Consider the following 14645-nt stretch of genomic DNA (forward strand, 5'->3'; position numbering starts at 1 on the left):
AGTGTGGTATTAGGCAGCTGGATAGGACTAAATTCCGAGTCAGCCAGGAAACTTTGAGCCCATCACCTCCTCTCACCTTGGCCTACATTGCAGGGTTGTGGTGTGGATACAATAGGGATTGTTAAGTATGTGCTAAAGAAGGGCTGCGAACCATCAGTCCAAGTGGACTGGCCCACTTCCCCGTTGCCCGGGTATCAGCATGGAAAGCCCTCCATTGGCCCCGTCCTCAGGGATCAGGCATACAGACTGCAGAGGCTTGGGCGAGCGCCACGGGAAAGCGGTCCTGGCTGCGGCGGAGCGTCGCACAACTGCCAGCGCGTGGAGTCTCCCGACGCCGCCGACGGGCCCGCCGCTCACCCCGATGCGGCTGAACGCTTTTCTCGCCTATCCGGTGCGTGCTGCTGGGCGAGGGGGGCAGTCGCACCCGGCTGAACGGCGGGCGAGGAGGTTTCGAGCGCTCGAAGTTCTCCGGTTGCGTGTTCGCCGCCGCTCCGTAGCTGGCGATGACAAACCTGCGCGTATGTGTGTGAGACCGGGGGGGGGGTGGGGAAGGAGCGCTCCTCCCTCCCTTTCTCCCAAACTCCATAAACTTCGTACCTGCCGAGGGCGACCCGTGTTATGCAAGAGGGAACACAGAGGCGTAATGCATGTCGCGGTGGGAGGGGCGAGCAAGAGGACAGGCGACGCTTCTATGTGAACAAGGCATTCCTGCGCCTTTTGTGCAGCGGCTGCTGCCTCCGACGCAGCCTGAGCGATTACCCCGCTGAGAAGGCGGCGGCGGCGGCTCGTACTGCGGCTGAAGAGCGGCGAACAAGCCTGAAGGGGCGGGGACCTGAGGCGGCGCGGCTCCTCCCCTCTTCCCCGCCGTTGTTCCCGGTGTGGCCGGGCGGTGCTCCCGCCCTCCGTCCGCCCTTCCGTCTGTCTCTTCATCATGGTTGCGGCGGCACAAAGCACGAGTGAGCAGCGGAGGCCGCCCGCACCGTGAACCTCGGCCCGCCTGCCCCCCGACGTCCTCCCGTCCCGCTCCTTTCCCGGCTGCCCGCCCTTCCCAGGCCAGAGAGAACCCGGGCTCGGCCAGAGGACGCGGCGGTACCTCTCCCGCCTGCCGCCTAAGGGGATGCGGCGGCTGAGGGGGGAGGAGGACGACAGCGACGACGACACTGCCGGGCAGTCCGGCAGGGGCGGAGCCGGGAGTCGTCGCTGCCGCCGCCGTCAGCACCCACGAGCCCGGCGAGAGGCCCCGACCGGGCGGCGGCGCCACTGAGGCGGAGGGAGGGAGGCAGGGAGTCGCCGCCGCCGCCGCCGCCGCCGCCGAGAAACAGCAGCGGCGGCTGGTATCACTGACGGCCAGCCGGAGCCGTCCTTCCGCTAGGGAAGAGCTCCTCTGCTCCGGCCCGGTCGCCGCCTCGCTTTTGGCCCAGGAATAGGCGCTTGAGTGCGACAGAAGGACGACGAGGAAGCCGGGGGGCCGCGGACCGGCGTCCGGCCCCGAGCAGAGAAGGGGCGAGATGGCGTCCTACGTGGATAACAACTTCCGCCAGGCGGTCATGAAAAACCCGGCCGACAGGAGCCCCCAGGTATTCTCGCGCAGCCCACCACCACTGGTGAAATTACTCCTCTAAAAACATCTCTCCCTTTCTCTCTCCCTCTCCCTTTCTTGCCCCCCGTTTATATCTTGCTACTCTCCAGTAGCGCCCCCCCCCCACTTGGTTAGGATTTCTCCAAAATCCACCTCAATCTCAGTCTAGAGCTGTGCCATAAATAGCTTCTCTTTTTTTCTCCCTGTTCCCTTCCAACTTGGCCTACACACAGGGCTTCTTTTTTGGTATGCATTCCTAATGTTCCTTAATTGAGAGCCTATGAAATGTTGTAATCGTATCCTTGTTCGCATAACAGGGGCAGGGAGTTCTCACCCTTTTGAAAAGAAAAAAATGAAACTGAAAACGTTACATTCACAATTGACTGTAGAGTTGTAGTGTGATTTCTGAGTACACCAGATAAACAGGGATGTGTAGGATAAACAATGAATACATTGTTTCTTAAATGTAGTTGCAGTTGAATTGCATTCTCTCTGTAAAAGTGTGTATGCCCCGCACACATACACAGTCTACAAAGAACTCAGTTACTTTGGTTTTCTCCGCCTATCTACACATGGATACATCAGCTAATCTTCTGTTTTCAGATACCTCTAATCCTTTTCTACTTATGGGAAGAAAAGCTTCTCATTCATTCACAACCGTCAGTAGGTTTCCCTCCTCCCAGCTCCACCAGCAATGTAAAGCTTAGATGGGTGCTTGTATTAAGATGGATACTTAATTTAGGCTTTTACTAGTCCCTGTTACTAAGTTTGAATTGAACATTCATTTCAGTTTGTGGACAGCATCATAGCTAATTCTGTGGGGTGGTTTACAGTGATTCCCCTTGCAATTAAGACAGTTGGTTTCCACAACGTTCCTGAAGAACTCAGTACTGTCAGTGCTCTTTTCTTAGAACTAAGCATTTAGATGAATCACTCTTTTTTATACTGTTTATATCTGCTGTATTGCTGTTTATTCTAAAGCTAGAGTAAGGAGATCGATAGTCAAATTCATTCCTGCGTTTTACTTACTGGTTTTGTCATCGTTGTGGTATTTTTGGCAAATGCATGTTGTTCAGAAGTGGAATGAAATTCTTGAGCAATGGGATAAGTGCTCTTATTTAATCCACCTGTACATTTCATTTCTGGCTTGCTTCTGTGGAATGTCAGGAGTTGGCCCAATGTCTTTGTTGAATTATTAGCGGTTGGTAAACAGGATATGAAGTGTGAGAAGATGCTCACAGAATAATCTTTAATAGGATAACCCATTTAGGTTGTGAGCAGATTCCCTTTGCCTTGTAGAGGTAATTACAGCCAGTATTTTAAAGATAAATGAGCTTTTAACTGATCTCTCTCTCAATAGCTAATGCTTCATATAGTTACTTTGCTTGTTGGAATTAGTGCCATCTGTCCTGTTCTCTAAAAGTCATGTACTGTTGTTTACTAAATTTAGCATATAGTAATTTGACAAGACACTATTTGAATGGCTATTGTTACTGGTAATCTTGGGTCCTTTTCAGTAGTAATATTATCTGCCAAAATCTTAAATTGTAGCAAAGTTCAATTCATAGATTTGAAGACTGATTATCCTGAAGCTCTTCATTAGTGAGAAATCCAGTTAGATCCTCATTTCTAAGACCAAGTGGTTATACAGTTGTGCATTTTAGGAGTCAAGCCACATACTTTTTTTTTAAATGAATGTTTTTACTGGCCTTTACTATCTTGCTTCAGTGATGTGTTATTCCTGTGTCCTTGCATGACCCTCTAACTGCAACTGTATTTACTTAATTACTCGTAAAGATAATATAGAGACAGAGTTCTTTTTGTAAATGTGTGGTGTATTTTGGAAAAGTTTGATCTTTGGTAATGGATCTCTTACTTGCCAAAAGAGTAAAATTAGGAAGAAAATGAGGTATCTGTTGGTCAGCAGCAAGAAAATTGACTAGATTGTGCATTTGCCATCATGTAATGGCCCATCAAGCTAGACTGTGAGAGACAAAACATGTTCTGCGCCAAATAAAGTGAACTGTTACTGTCTTGATGCCAGCTTCCCCCCACCCCCATTATTAAGAGTTATGACTGTCTCAGTAAAGAAATTCATTTCAATACAGAGATAGGGCCAACATAAGAAAAAGTGTGGAAAGTTAGATCCAAAACTTTAGGACTGTGTTATCACTGCAACTGTATCTGTACAAGAAGAACACTAGCAATATGTTTTTAGTGGCACTTCAGATCCATGAGGCCACCCTTGCCCCCAAATTTTAACAAAATAAAATCAGACTGCAGGGAATACATTGCTGCTGATGCTGCTAATCAATTGATTGCTTTGCCTTCTATTTGTTTTTGACAATTACATACAGGGAAATACTTCGTATTGCTTAAATTACAATTTTAAAAAACCACTGTGATTTGCAGTGGCTCCTTCAGTAGTAAATGTTCTTTCCTATGGTTACAGATTGTACAAATTTCTTTTTAATATCTCTTGTTAGAATAAGTTCCTTTCAGAATATTTCATTGTGGTTTAAGAAAGGCAAAGTAGTACTTGGTTTACTTCCATTTTGTGTGTGTGTGGCTATTTTCAGTGGTTTTGGACCAGAGCTGTCTGGAAAAGTCTTGACACTTTGCCTTCTGTCATTGGTTGCTACAGATCAAATGAATTAAGATGAGTAAAGGTGCAATCTTGCAAATCTCAACAAGTCTGGCTGGGGAATGCTGGGAGTTGAAAGCATTTTTTTTCTGTTTAAATTTCTTTTGGATTATGCCCTAAATCGCTATTCCTGGAGCAGATCTGGATGGGATGTCCTAGCCTTTGCAGCAGGGTATCATCCCAGAATTGTAAGCAAATTGTGGGTGGGTGCATGACATCTGTTCCTTTCAGGTTTTCCTAAGGTTTCAAACTTAAGGCATGATCCAGTCTGCTGAAGGTAGAATATATACATACATTTGAGCCACATAGATAGATTCCTCTCTTTCTTCTCCCTTTCTTTGCACAGGCACGTAATGGTAGATGTTGTAAGTTTGTATATATCTCCTGCATCTTCATTCAGCCTTCCTTTTTGCCTCTGTACAAGTTGCTTGTGCTGTGCATGGAAGGGGAATGCTGGATGGAGTATGGGAGGTGTGCACACAGCTGGTGTTCTTTCCTAATGGCTCAGTTCTGTGCTTGGGTGTATGGTGGTAGAGAGGACTTTAATTACCTTATGGTGAACCTCTGCAGTGGATTGCAGTATGCCTCAATGTGGTATCAAAGAAGTATATAAAAGTAACAAATAGATAAGCTATTAATGCATCTTCAGTTGCTGCACATAAACTAGCAATGACTTGGGTGGCAGTCCTCTTAAGTAGCTATCAGGAAATGAATCCCATTGAACTTGGTGAACTTTTCAATAAATTGAAATTCAATTGAATTCAATAAATAGAGAGAGCCAGTGTGGTGTAGTGGTTAAGAGCATGGGACTGGGACTCAGACGATCTGGGTTCGAGTCCCCGCTCAGCCATGGAGCCAACTGGGTGACCTTGGGCCAGTCACAGACTCTCAGCCCAACCTACCCCACAGGGTTGTTGTTGTGGGGATAAGATGGAGGAGGAGAATGATGTAAGCTGCCTTGAGCCCTTTGTAGGAAAAAGGCAGGATATAAATCCACAAAAATAAATTGTTGGGTTGTAAAAAAAAGTTTTTTAATATTGGAAAAAGATTACTACTGGTTATAAACTGGTGGAATATTTTTTGAATATTCTAGGTTAATTTAGAAAAGCTTGGAAACAGAAATTAAATCAAGAAAACATAATGGTGTACAAGGAACCAAGATTCAGTTTGGATGCCAGGAAGTACTTCCTGACAGTTGGGATGTCAAGGGTATGGAATGGGCTTCCACGGGAGGTGGTTGAAGCCCCATTGGTGAGGGTCTTCAAGGATAGGATAGGATGGACATGCACATGGTAGGCATGTCATGAGTGGAGCCATCTGGAGCCGGAGGTCAGACCAGATGTCTGGGGAGATCCCTTCTGACTCGCTCTGTTTCTATTACATAAGCAGAACCAAATATTTCCTCACATAATGATTTCAATAATTTTGTGCAGTTTCAAGATTCAGTTTGAAAGGCTGTTCACCCAAACTCCAAAACTGTAGTGAGTTTTATTTTATATATTAGGCATAACTGCCTAGAAGTAAATTCCACTTCATTGTGGAATGTGCTTTCAAGTATGTGTGCCTATTTGCTTATTTGATACAATTTGTATCCCATCTTTTAGCCTCATAATGTGATTTGCAGTAATGAGTAAAAATGTAAACAATAAAACAAGTAATCAAACTGAACAGCAGTTGCAGATTAGATAGGTCTAAAGCAAACCCTGATATCAGTTCTCCAGAATGAAATTTTATTCATAAATAAATAGGGAACCATTTCCTGGGAAGAACTCCATAGTGGCTGCATCTTAAAATTCATTGTAAAGTAAATTTCAAACATGTACACATTTTCAAATTTAAGTTCTAATTGTTTTATCATTATTTATAATAATCCTTTCAAGGAACTCAAAGCAGCTTACATAATTCTCCTCCTACTTTCAGTCATATTCTTACAACAAGCTTGTGAGGTAGGTTGTGCTGAGATTCTGTGACTGGTCCAAAGTCACCCAGCTAGCTCTGTTGCTGTTTTTTTAATATACTGCCCCATTCTATTTAATATACTAGCACAGTTGCTATGAAAAAGGGAAACTCCATGCTAGGCATAATTAGGAATGGAATAGAAAATAGAACTATTAAGATCTTACTGCCATTACTAAGATCTTACTGCCATTATAGAAATCATTGGTATGACTGCAGTTAAAATACTGTGTCTAGTTCGGCTTGCCTCACCTGAATACAGAAATCATAGAATTGGAAAAATTACCGAGAAGGGCAATGACAGTGATCAGGAGACTGGAGCATCTCACCTATGAGGGAGCAGCAGCAGCAGCAACAACAGGGACTGTTCAGCCTGGAAAAAAGACATGATAGAGATGTTTAAATTTATGCACGGAGTGGATAACTCTTGAACCTGGCTGATCTCATGAAAGTGATTGGGGGAAGGTTAAGAACAGATTCGAGGATGTACTTTTTCACACAATGTATTGTTGAACTATGGAATTTGCTGCTAGGGGAAGTAGTGATGGCCTCCAACCTAGATGGATTTAAAAGGGGACAGGATAGATTCATGGAAGAAGCTATCAGTGGCTGCTACCCTTACTGGTTATTTGTTGCTTCCTTCACCAAAGGTGGCATGCCTACATATACCAGTTGCTGAGTTGCTTGGGTAAGCAGAGGTCTTGTGCCCATCCTGCTTGAGTGTTCCTATGGGCAGCTAGTTTGCCACTGGATGCACAGAGAGCTGAACTGATTCAGCATGGCATGTCTTAAAGTGTCTACCTTCCCACCATGCCTCAGTTCTTATGTTCTCATTCCCATAGGCTCTGAGCAGTTTACAAGAGATTAAAACCAACAATAGTTAAAACTTCAGTTAAAAACAAGCATATTAAAATGAAGCTGGGAGCCTGTAAGAAGAAATATGTTTTTAACACCCTTTTAAAGGTAGTAATCTGGGATATTTATTTATTAGATTAGATATCTGATGTATCTCATGGCAGGCCATTTCATAGTGGCAACCACTGAGAAAGTCCTCTGGGTAGTAGACATTAATTTTACAGAGGGAAGCTTCAGAAAATTATTCCCAGAGGACCTTGGTGGGTAGGACAGAATATATGGGCAAAGATGCTCCTGAAGTTATTTTGGACCCAAGCCATGAAGGGCTTGAAAGGTAATTACTGATACCATGTACTGAATCTGGAAACTTATTGGCACTCTTAACCACTATATCTTACTGGTTTTCAATAATTTAATATTAGTGGTTTAACATTTTCTTTGCTTTGTTATACATTATTATTTTGAAATTGATAGAGGTATGAAATACTGGCTTCTCAAAAAGCTTGTTGAAGACTGTCACCCTAGTTTGTGTGATTGTGACAGACTGTTATATTTGCTGCCAATTTGTTAGAACTAGAATTAAAACTAGAATCTTTCTAAACTTTTAATGCTGGTACCAAAACAATGATTGCACAGGAAGCTTGTAAAGAAGAAGTGATATTAGCAGACTGATTTTTTTTGCGAAGGGGGCATACTCTCATAGTACTTTAGGTATTATGGTTTCTCAGAAAAAAGGGAGGCTTTGGCCTATCTTAAGGATATTCCAAAATGACATACATTCATTAAAGATCTTAATGAACATCATGTCATTTTGTCTTGTATATTACTGTGTTTACAGTAGTTTATTAACTTCTAGCAATTGAGAAACATATGTAATGTGGTGATCACATCATAATGAGAAAGGGAAAAATGTGCCTTGGAGAGCCTTTTTTTGCATCCTTTCTGTGTTTACTTTGGTTGATGATGATATTTTCAAGATCCTTCAATATTTTTGAAAAATTAAGAATAAGAAAGGTAGCAGTTATTCTGCGGGTTCACTTTTGGAAGCCTGTGTTGTCGTGACATAGGCTCAATATCTTTAGAACATACAGAATTAAGATGCCTTTCTTATGAGAAAGTCTTAATTGACAACACTGTTAAGCTATGTTGTTGTCAGAGCTTTGGAACATTAGTGCCTTTGTTTCATCTGTTCCAACACACCTGCTAACTTCCTTTGGGCAAAAAGGAATACTTTCAGAATAATAATGTCTTGTTCAAAACAATAATTAGCTAGTTGTGGTATTTTAACATTTGTATACAGTCATACCTCATGGTTTCAGTTGGTATGTGTATTCTGTTGAGCTTTCGGAAACTTTTCCCAGGAGAATTAACAAGAAGACTTAAATGTGTGTATATAGAGAGATAGATATGTTGATAGATACATGCTGTCACTAAATGTAGGAAAAGGCAATGATAATTGTTGGTAAAGAATATAGCTAAACATGTTAACCATGCAGACAAATAGTTAAAGGTATTTATAAGTTAACTTGACCAAGAATTTTATGTTCTCAATTACCTGAACATTTTGCTAAACTTTTGCAAATCATTTTGACATGATCTTGCTTGTTTTTACTATTAAGTTTCTAAAAACAACAGCAATATTTTGGTGTAAATTAAGTTGGAGAAAATGGTTGTACCAGTACTATGTTCTTTAGAATTTCCACCAAGATTTATTTTGGTTCTTGTGCTGATCATTTCTAAAGTTTGCAAAATGCATAATAATAAACAAAAGAAACTCTGTCTTATCCATTTTCCACAAGAGCTAGTGACAAACAAAAAGCAATGAAAACAGAAAAAGGGGAAAAGACAAGACATGTAAGCCTACCCAGTATTAAGAGAAGTACCAAAGTTTCAATATGCAGAATAAATGAATAAAGCCACTAAATAAGTATAGGTTTCAGGAGTTGCCTTACTAGGCTCTTTTAAAAGTAGAAACTTGTTAATTTTAAGTAGTGAAATGTTCAGTATCTGTTATTCCTCAGCAAAAGGCAGATAGCCCTTCCTTCCCTAAGTAGAAATATTTTCTGTGAGCGCCTACAACTTTGTTGGATTCAAGCCTTTTATTTTAATAAGATCAAGATCTGGAAGATTTATTTAGTCATTATCTCTTTGGACATAACTGGAGAGCCAGTGTGGTGTAGTGGTTAAGAGCATGGGACTGGGACTCAGAGGATCTGGGTTCTAGTCCCCGCTCAGCTATGGAGCCAAGTGGGTGACTTTGGGCCAGTCACAGACTCTCAGCCCAACCTACCTCACGGGGTTGTTGTTGTGGGGATAAGATGGAGGGGGAGAGATGATGTAAGCTGCCTTGAGCCCTTTGTAGGAAAAAGGCAGGATATAAATCGCAATATAAATAAAATAAATAAAATAGATAAGCAACACTAGTCAGGCACACAAGTTAATTTTACATGAAGATTGTGTGGTGGTTTGTAATGTCAAAGGGCAAGTTGCATAGCAAATGTTTGCAGTCTGTAGAGGAGAATATGGCCTTCTAATATCCACCCAACTTTCCCTTTGAAAATAAGAAATCTGTGCTAGAAGATAAGGCATTTCTGCAAGGGACTGACAATCAGGAGTGACTGTAACACCCTGAATAAAATGACCTGATTATTAATCATAGTTTTGAATTGTTATGGGATGAAGTGGCTATGAGGGCCTCGGGAAGGTAGTATCTGCCATGTTTGTGGAGAGGATGGCAGTGGGGATGGTGGAGCCTCCTCCAGATCTCTCACACACATGGCTGGAGGAGGAGTGGGATGCCTTGTGGGCACAGTACCTTACGGCTGCCCTCTACTGAGTACTTCACTATTGTGAAGCCCATTAGCCAAGGAGCCTTCAGGAAGGTCTATCTGGGCCTCAGAAAGGGGAAGATTTATGCCACCAAGGTATTAACCCTAATAAAAGCAATAATTCTAGGAGCAGGGTGGTTGGAAGGGCTGAACAACCATAGCATGCCTTCACAGCTTCTCCTCCTTGTAAGGGATCTTCTGGCTGTTGTTAGTCCTCCGCTCCCACCCATTATGATCTTCCTATATCTAGTCTTCTCTCCTGCACAGCTACAAAATATTCATGTTCGGGAGTCTCCTAGATATGTACCTTGTTCAAAGAATTAGTAGACTCTTGGGAATCTATACAGGGAGGCACTGGGTTGTGAACATCTGAGTTACAAATAACCTGCACTTACAAACAAACTGTCATAAAGCCTATTAATTTAAAAGTTCAAGTTAAAGTCCTACTGTGGAAAAATTGTCATTATCATAGAGAGAGAGGAAGCAAAAGAGAAGAGAGGGAGGGTCTCCAAAACTTCATAGTAGAGAGAGAAGAAGTGAAAGAGAAGAGACTTTGAAGCATGCCTTCTTGCCCCACCCATCTGGAGAGGGAAGTCTCTTCAGCATTCCCTTGGTGCAGTCCCTGGTGAGTTGGCTGGCGGGTAGAGATATTTGTGGTTTTTCCACTTTTGTGGGGATCCTGTACCTGTAACCCCCACAAATATGGAGGGTAGACTGTATTTCATCAGACTTACATATAAATTTGATTTAAAAACAGTAAAGAACAGAACTCGTTTGGAACCCATGGACTGCCTGTATTTGTATTTCATTGCTGTATCTAGATATGCGATCTGACAGCTAGGCTATGGGAAGCATGTACAGTGTTTATTATTGATACTTATTGGTTATGTACCCTAACATACCAGATTTGGGAGCGCTACACTTGATTTCAGTCCTTGCCATACTCTTATCACAGCGTACTGTGTTGTAGGACTTTTACCTCTGATAATTCTGTTACAGCTCAATTTATGCAACAGTTATATATAGTCTGTGGCATCAGTGACATGAAGAAGCCTCTGAATTCATTCCTGAAAAGGTGTGAGGGAGTGGACTAGTTCATGAGCTAAAACCATTCCTAGTTTTTCTCACTGGCTGTGTTTGCCTGATTACCCTTGTGGTAATTTGAACCTGGCCAGTGAGTGTATGTGATCAGGAATTCTTTGTAAAGCAACAGTTGAGACAGTGTTCATTCAGGGAATCTGAGCTGTAACTTGGAAGACTGTGAGTAAGCTGTGGCAAGCCTTGTGGTTATACAGCTTCCCTCCTTTGCATGTAGTGGTAGGAGGAGATTAAACCATTGCATGGTAAATCATGCTTTTCTATTTTGTCAAATGCAGCAAACTCTGGCTGGCTGCAAGTAGAAGCTTTTCATTCAGGGTGTGCAACCCTGTGTGCAGTTGTATGCCTCCTTCCATGGCCTTTACTGCACTGCGCCCCCATAAGGGTGGCTTGACTGGAATGATTGCTTCTGGATCTGTGGTACTGGAAAGTGTATTGTAAGTTCATTTGCGCAAGATTTTCTCATCTGTGTATTTTTGAGAAGGTGGATGAACAAATGTTTCGATTTTTTTTCATATTTGGGTATTAGATATTTCAATTATATAGGATTTGTGGATAGAGAAACCATTCAAAAATTGTGTCCAGGATTTTATTTGCGATTAATCCTTGTGTGCAAAATCTGCCTGGTTACTTTTGGCTCTAATTTGCAAGTTTTTTGGCATTTTTCCAATATGATTAGTTTGTTTAGTAACTATGCTTGAGAAGCCAACAGTACAGCTGTTTAAGTCCAGTTGATTTTGTTTGGATGCTGTGTAGTGCTGCATAGGCATAGGGGTGGTCCATGAACACCTGAAATTTATTTTTAAATTTTAATTTTTTTCCAACTAGAGCAGGCCTTGTGCTATCTTCAGATAATTAGTTGTTTCAACTTTTAAATATGAAGGGGAGAGGGGAAATGAAATGCTTTCTTCTTGAAGTGTTGCTCATGGGTGACTGACATCTAAAGAATTTACCTACAGTTGGTCTCTGGGGTTTCTGTTTAGTCAGACTCAGGTGATGAATTTTTGGGTAAACTTCTGTTCAGCTCTTGAGTTAAAGCAGTCCTCATGGTGGTTTATAATAGAATAATACAGCACAGCATAGCAAATAAAGGTAGCTTACAAGGAAGACTATTGTTTGAATTTGACATTGATGTGGAAGTTCTGGACATGATGAATAATTTGTAATGCCTCATTCACATATACACATCATCAATGATTTTTATATGTAGGGACAATGAATGATTGGGTGTGTGAACATAATGAAGACAATATAGAACAATATTTGATCTGAAGTAATAGTGAAGATGAAAGATAAAATGTTGCAGTAGTAGAAGACAGAATTACTTTGGGAGTTTCTGCAGTTACTAACCAAAAGTGAATTACAAGGGAGCATTTAAGTGTTGGAGAACTTTGCAAAAAAGTGAAGTAAGTTGAGAGTTATGGGTAGAACAAAATAATCAAAGGAGAAGTTATCATAGGAATATAATTGTGAATCTTATGGCATGTTAATGCAATAGCCCTGTGCCACAAACTTATTGTGAACAAGTAGGCAAGGAGCCACAGAGGAGAAAAACCAAGATGAGGAAAACATTATTGAAACAGTTTGTTTCAAGAAATTGCCATCAAAAAGGCTGCAGTGATAGTATGCCCATTTAAATCTTTATAGACAATGTTTCTAGTTTTGTAATTGTCTCTTTATAAAATGAATACAGGTAAACAGCATAATGTTTCTTCAAACCTGTTGTTAACTTTTGTATGTCAACAAGCATCAGCAGCTCATATCACTTCTTTTAAAAAGCTTCATTGAGTAGATGTACTGCTCCAAGCACTGCTGTAGAAAGCTGCATATCTGCTGGGAATAATTAATTCACCAGATTTCATAATAGTCCCTAGAGACAGAATTCCATTGAAAGAGGAATTAATCAGTTATAATAGAGCATTCCAGAAGCCATGAAAACTGTCTGTTCTAGTATATTATTAGCCAGCGATCATTGTGTAGTTTGGCAGTTGTGTAACTGTTATAATTCAGATTTATTATTTTCTTGAATCAAAGGTGCATCTGTAAACTGAAATATTTTCTGTTTGAAACCATTGTATAGGTATTATGATAGTTTAACATTAATATTAGTAACAAAGGTCATTACTAAAAAGAAATAGTATAAAAGAAATAGTATAATATACACATTAGATAAATTATTTAGGACTTCTTTTTACTTGAAATTGTTGTATTCACTGGACATTTGTAAGTTGTGATTGGTATATTGAAATATGTTTCAGGTCCAGATTTTTTTTTTAAGATGGTGAATGACAAAGGGAGAAAAAAAGTTTATCCTTAAACAGATAAATGCTAGATAAAATTTGTGGAGTGATGGCTAATTTGTGGTTTCTAGATATAACCATTACTTGAAGATAAGGAACTAGCACTTGTTGTGAAGGTCATTTTAGGGAAACTTCATCAGTAAAGCTGGCATAAGAATCAAACTTTTAGGGGTTGAAATTTTATTACCACTATTATCTGTGACTCATAAGTGTTATTTTTCTGTAGGAGAATGTACATCTGGAGAACATGCTTCATGGAAACACTATTGTATTATCCCAGCAGATGTTAGGGCAATAGTCTGATAACCATTGTGGCAAAGTTTATTGTTTTATGGGTTGTACTGACATCTGAATTATAACTTTCAATTATGCTGATCTTGAATTAAGCATTTATTAGAAAATGGAAGGTGTTAAAATTGATCCAAAGAATACAATTAATTCTTGGTTGATGATTGTGCTATTTTTAGCATGTGCTTTTGCCTTCTGGTAATGTATCATTACTCTACAATGCTACATTACAATGCTCTATGTGCATTATCTGAAATAGTCTTAATAAATTAAGCATAGAAACAGAAAATACTGTTGGGTTCTTCTTATAAATTGACTACATATGATAACACCTATGTATGGGTTGGAATGCTAGATTAGAAGCTTTTAAGTCATTAATGCTATTGTTTTCTCTAGCATTTTTGGTGGATTCAGTGTACTTTGCAAACAGGTGGTAGTTAGCATGTTATGAACACTCATTGATGAATTTCTACTTTATACAATAAGACTGTTTTCCTCACCACCCACTGCAGTCCCCTGTGCTCTCTCAAGTTTTGTTCAGGAGTGTGTATGTCCCTCACCTTTTTGGAGTAGATTATGTAAGTGGGTGCAGGGGGAGGGAGAATTTTGCCCTGTTCTACAGATGGAAGCCTTTAAATATTTTAATTTTAAAAATTCACTTAAATAATTGATCCTGTCCATTATTACAAGAATGACCCCAACTACTCTTCCTCTTTTGTTCTGTATAGCAGAGTTCAGCCAAAATAGTGCCTTGTTTATTTGAATATAAATTGATTATAACTATACTTTTATTAAATGCTGAAAAAGAGGAGCTGGTGTGGTACAAAAAAGGGTTAAATCAAATCTTGAAAAAAAAGTGTTATATAATTTTCACATCTTCAACACATATTTTTTTTTCCTTTAAAAACTGATAAATGGTTTTAAAGCTTCATCCAAAAATTTCAATGTACAAAGCTCCTTACTAGTCTTGTCTTCATGTATCTGAAAATGAATGGAGCAGGGAGTCTGGAGTTTTTGTATCTTTATATTTTATGTGGTGTTTGCAATATTAAGTTTAATTAATTTTTATTTTTATTTGTTTTTCCCTCCTTTCCCCC

General features: G+C 40.5%; 1 protein-coding gene across 7 annotated transcripts in view; it reads left to right on the top strand.

Moving 5' to 3' along the window:
- The first annotated feature begins 1289 nt into the window (after positions 1 to 1289).
- Positions 1290 to 14645, top strand: part of RAPGEF2 (Rap guanine nucleotide exchange factor 2) — a 174835-nt gene continuing 161479 nt past the window's right edge. For 6 of the 7 annotated variants that reach the window (XR_006414777.1, XR_006414778.1, XR_006414779.1 and 3 more), the window contains exon 1: positions 1290 to 1577. Coding sequence is in view for 4 of the 7 variants with exons in the window: in XM_044430651.1 (XP_044286586.1) it covers positions 1509 to 1577 (69 nt within the window). In the remaining 3 variants the exon portion in view is untranslated. The remainder of the gene's footprint in view (positions 1578 to 14645) is intronic. The other variant, XM_044430656.1, reaches the window with a different exon arrangement.

This window comes from Varanus komodoensis, unplaced genomic scaffold, assembly GCF_004798865.1.
Source record: "Varanus komodoensis strain SLA01 unplaced genomic scaffold, ASM479886v1 scaffold21, whole genome shotgun sequence".
NCBI classification, from domain to species: domain Eukaryota; kingdom Metazoa; phylum Chordata; class Lepidosauria; order Squamata; family Varanidae; genus Varanus; species Varanus komodoensis.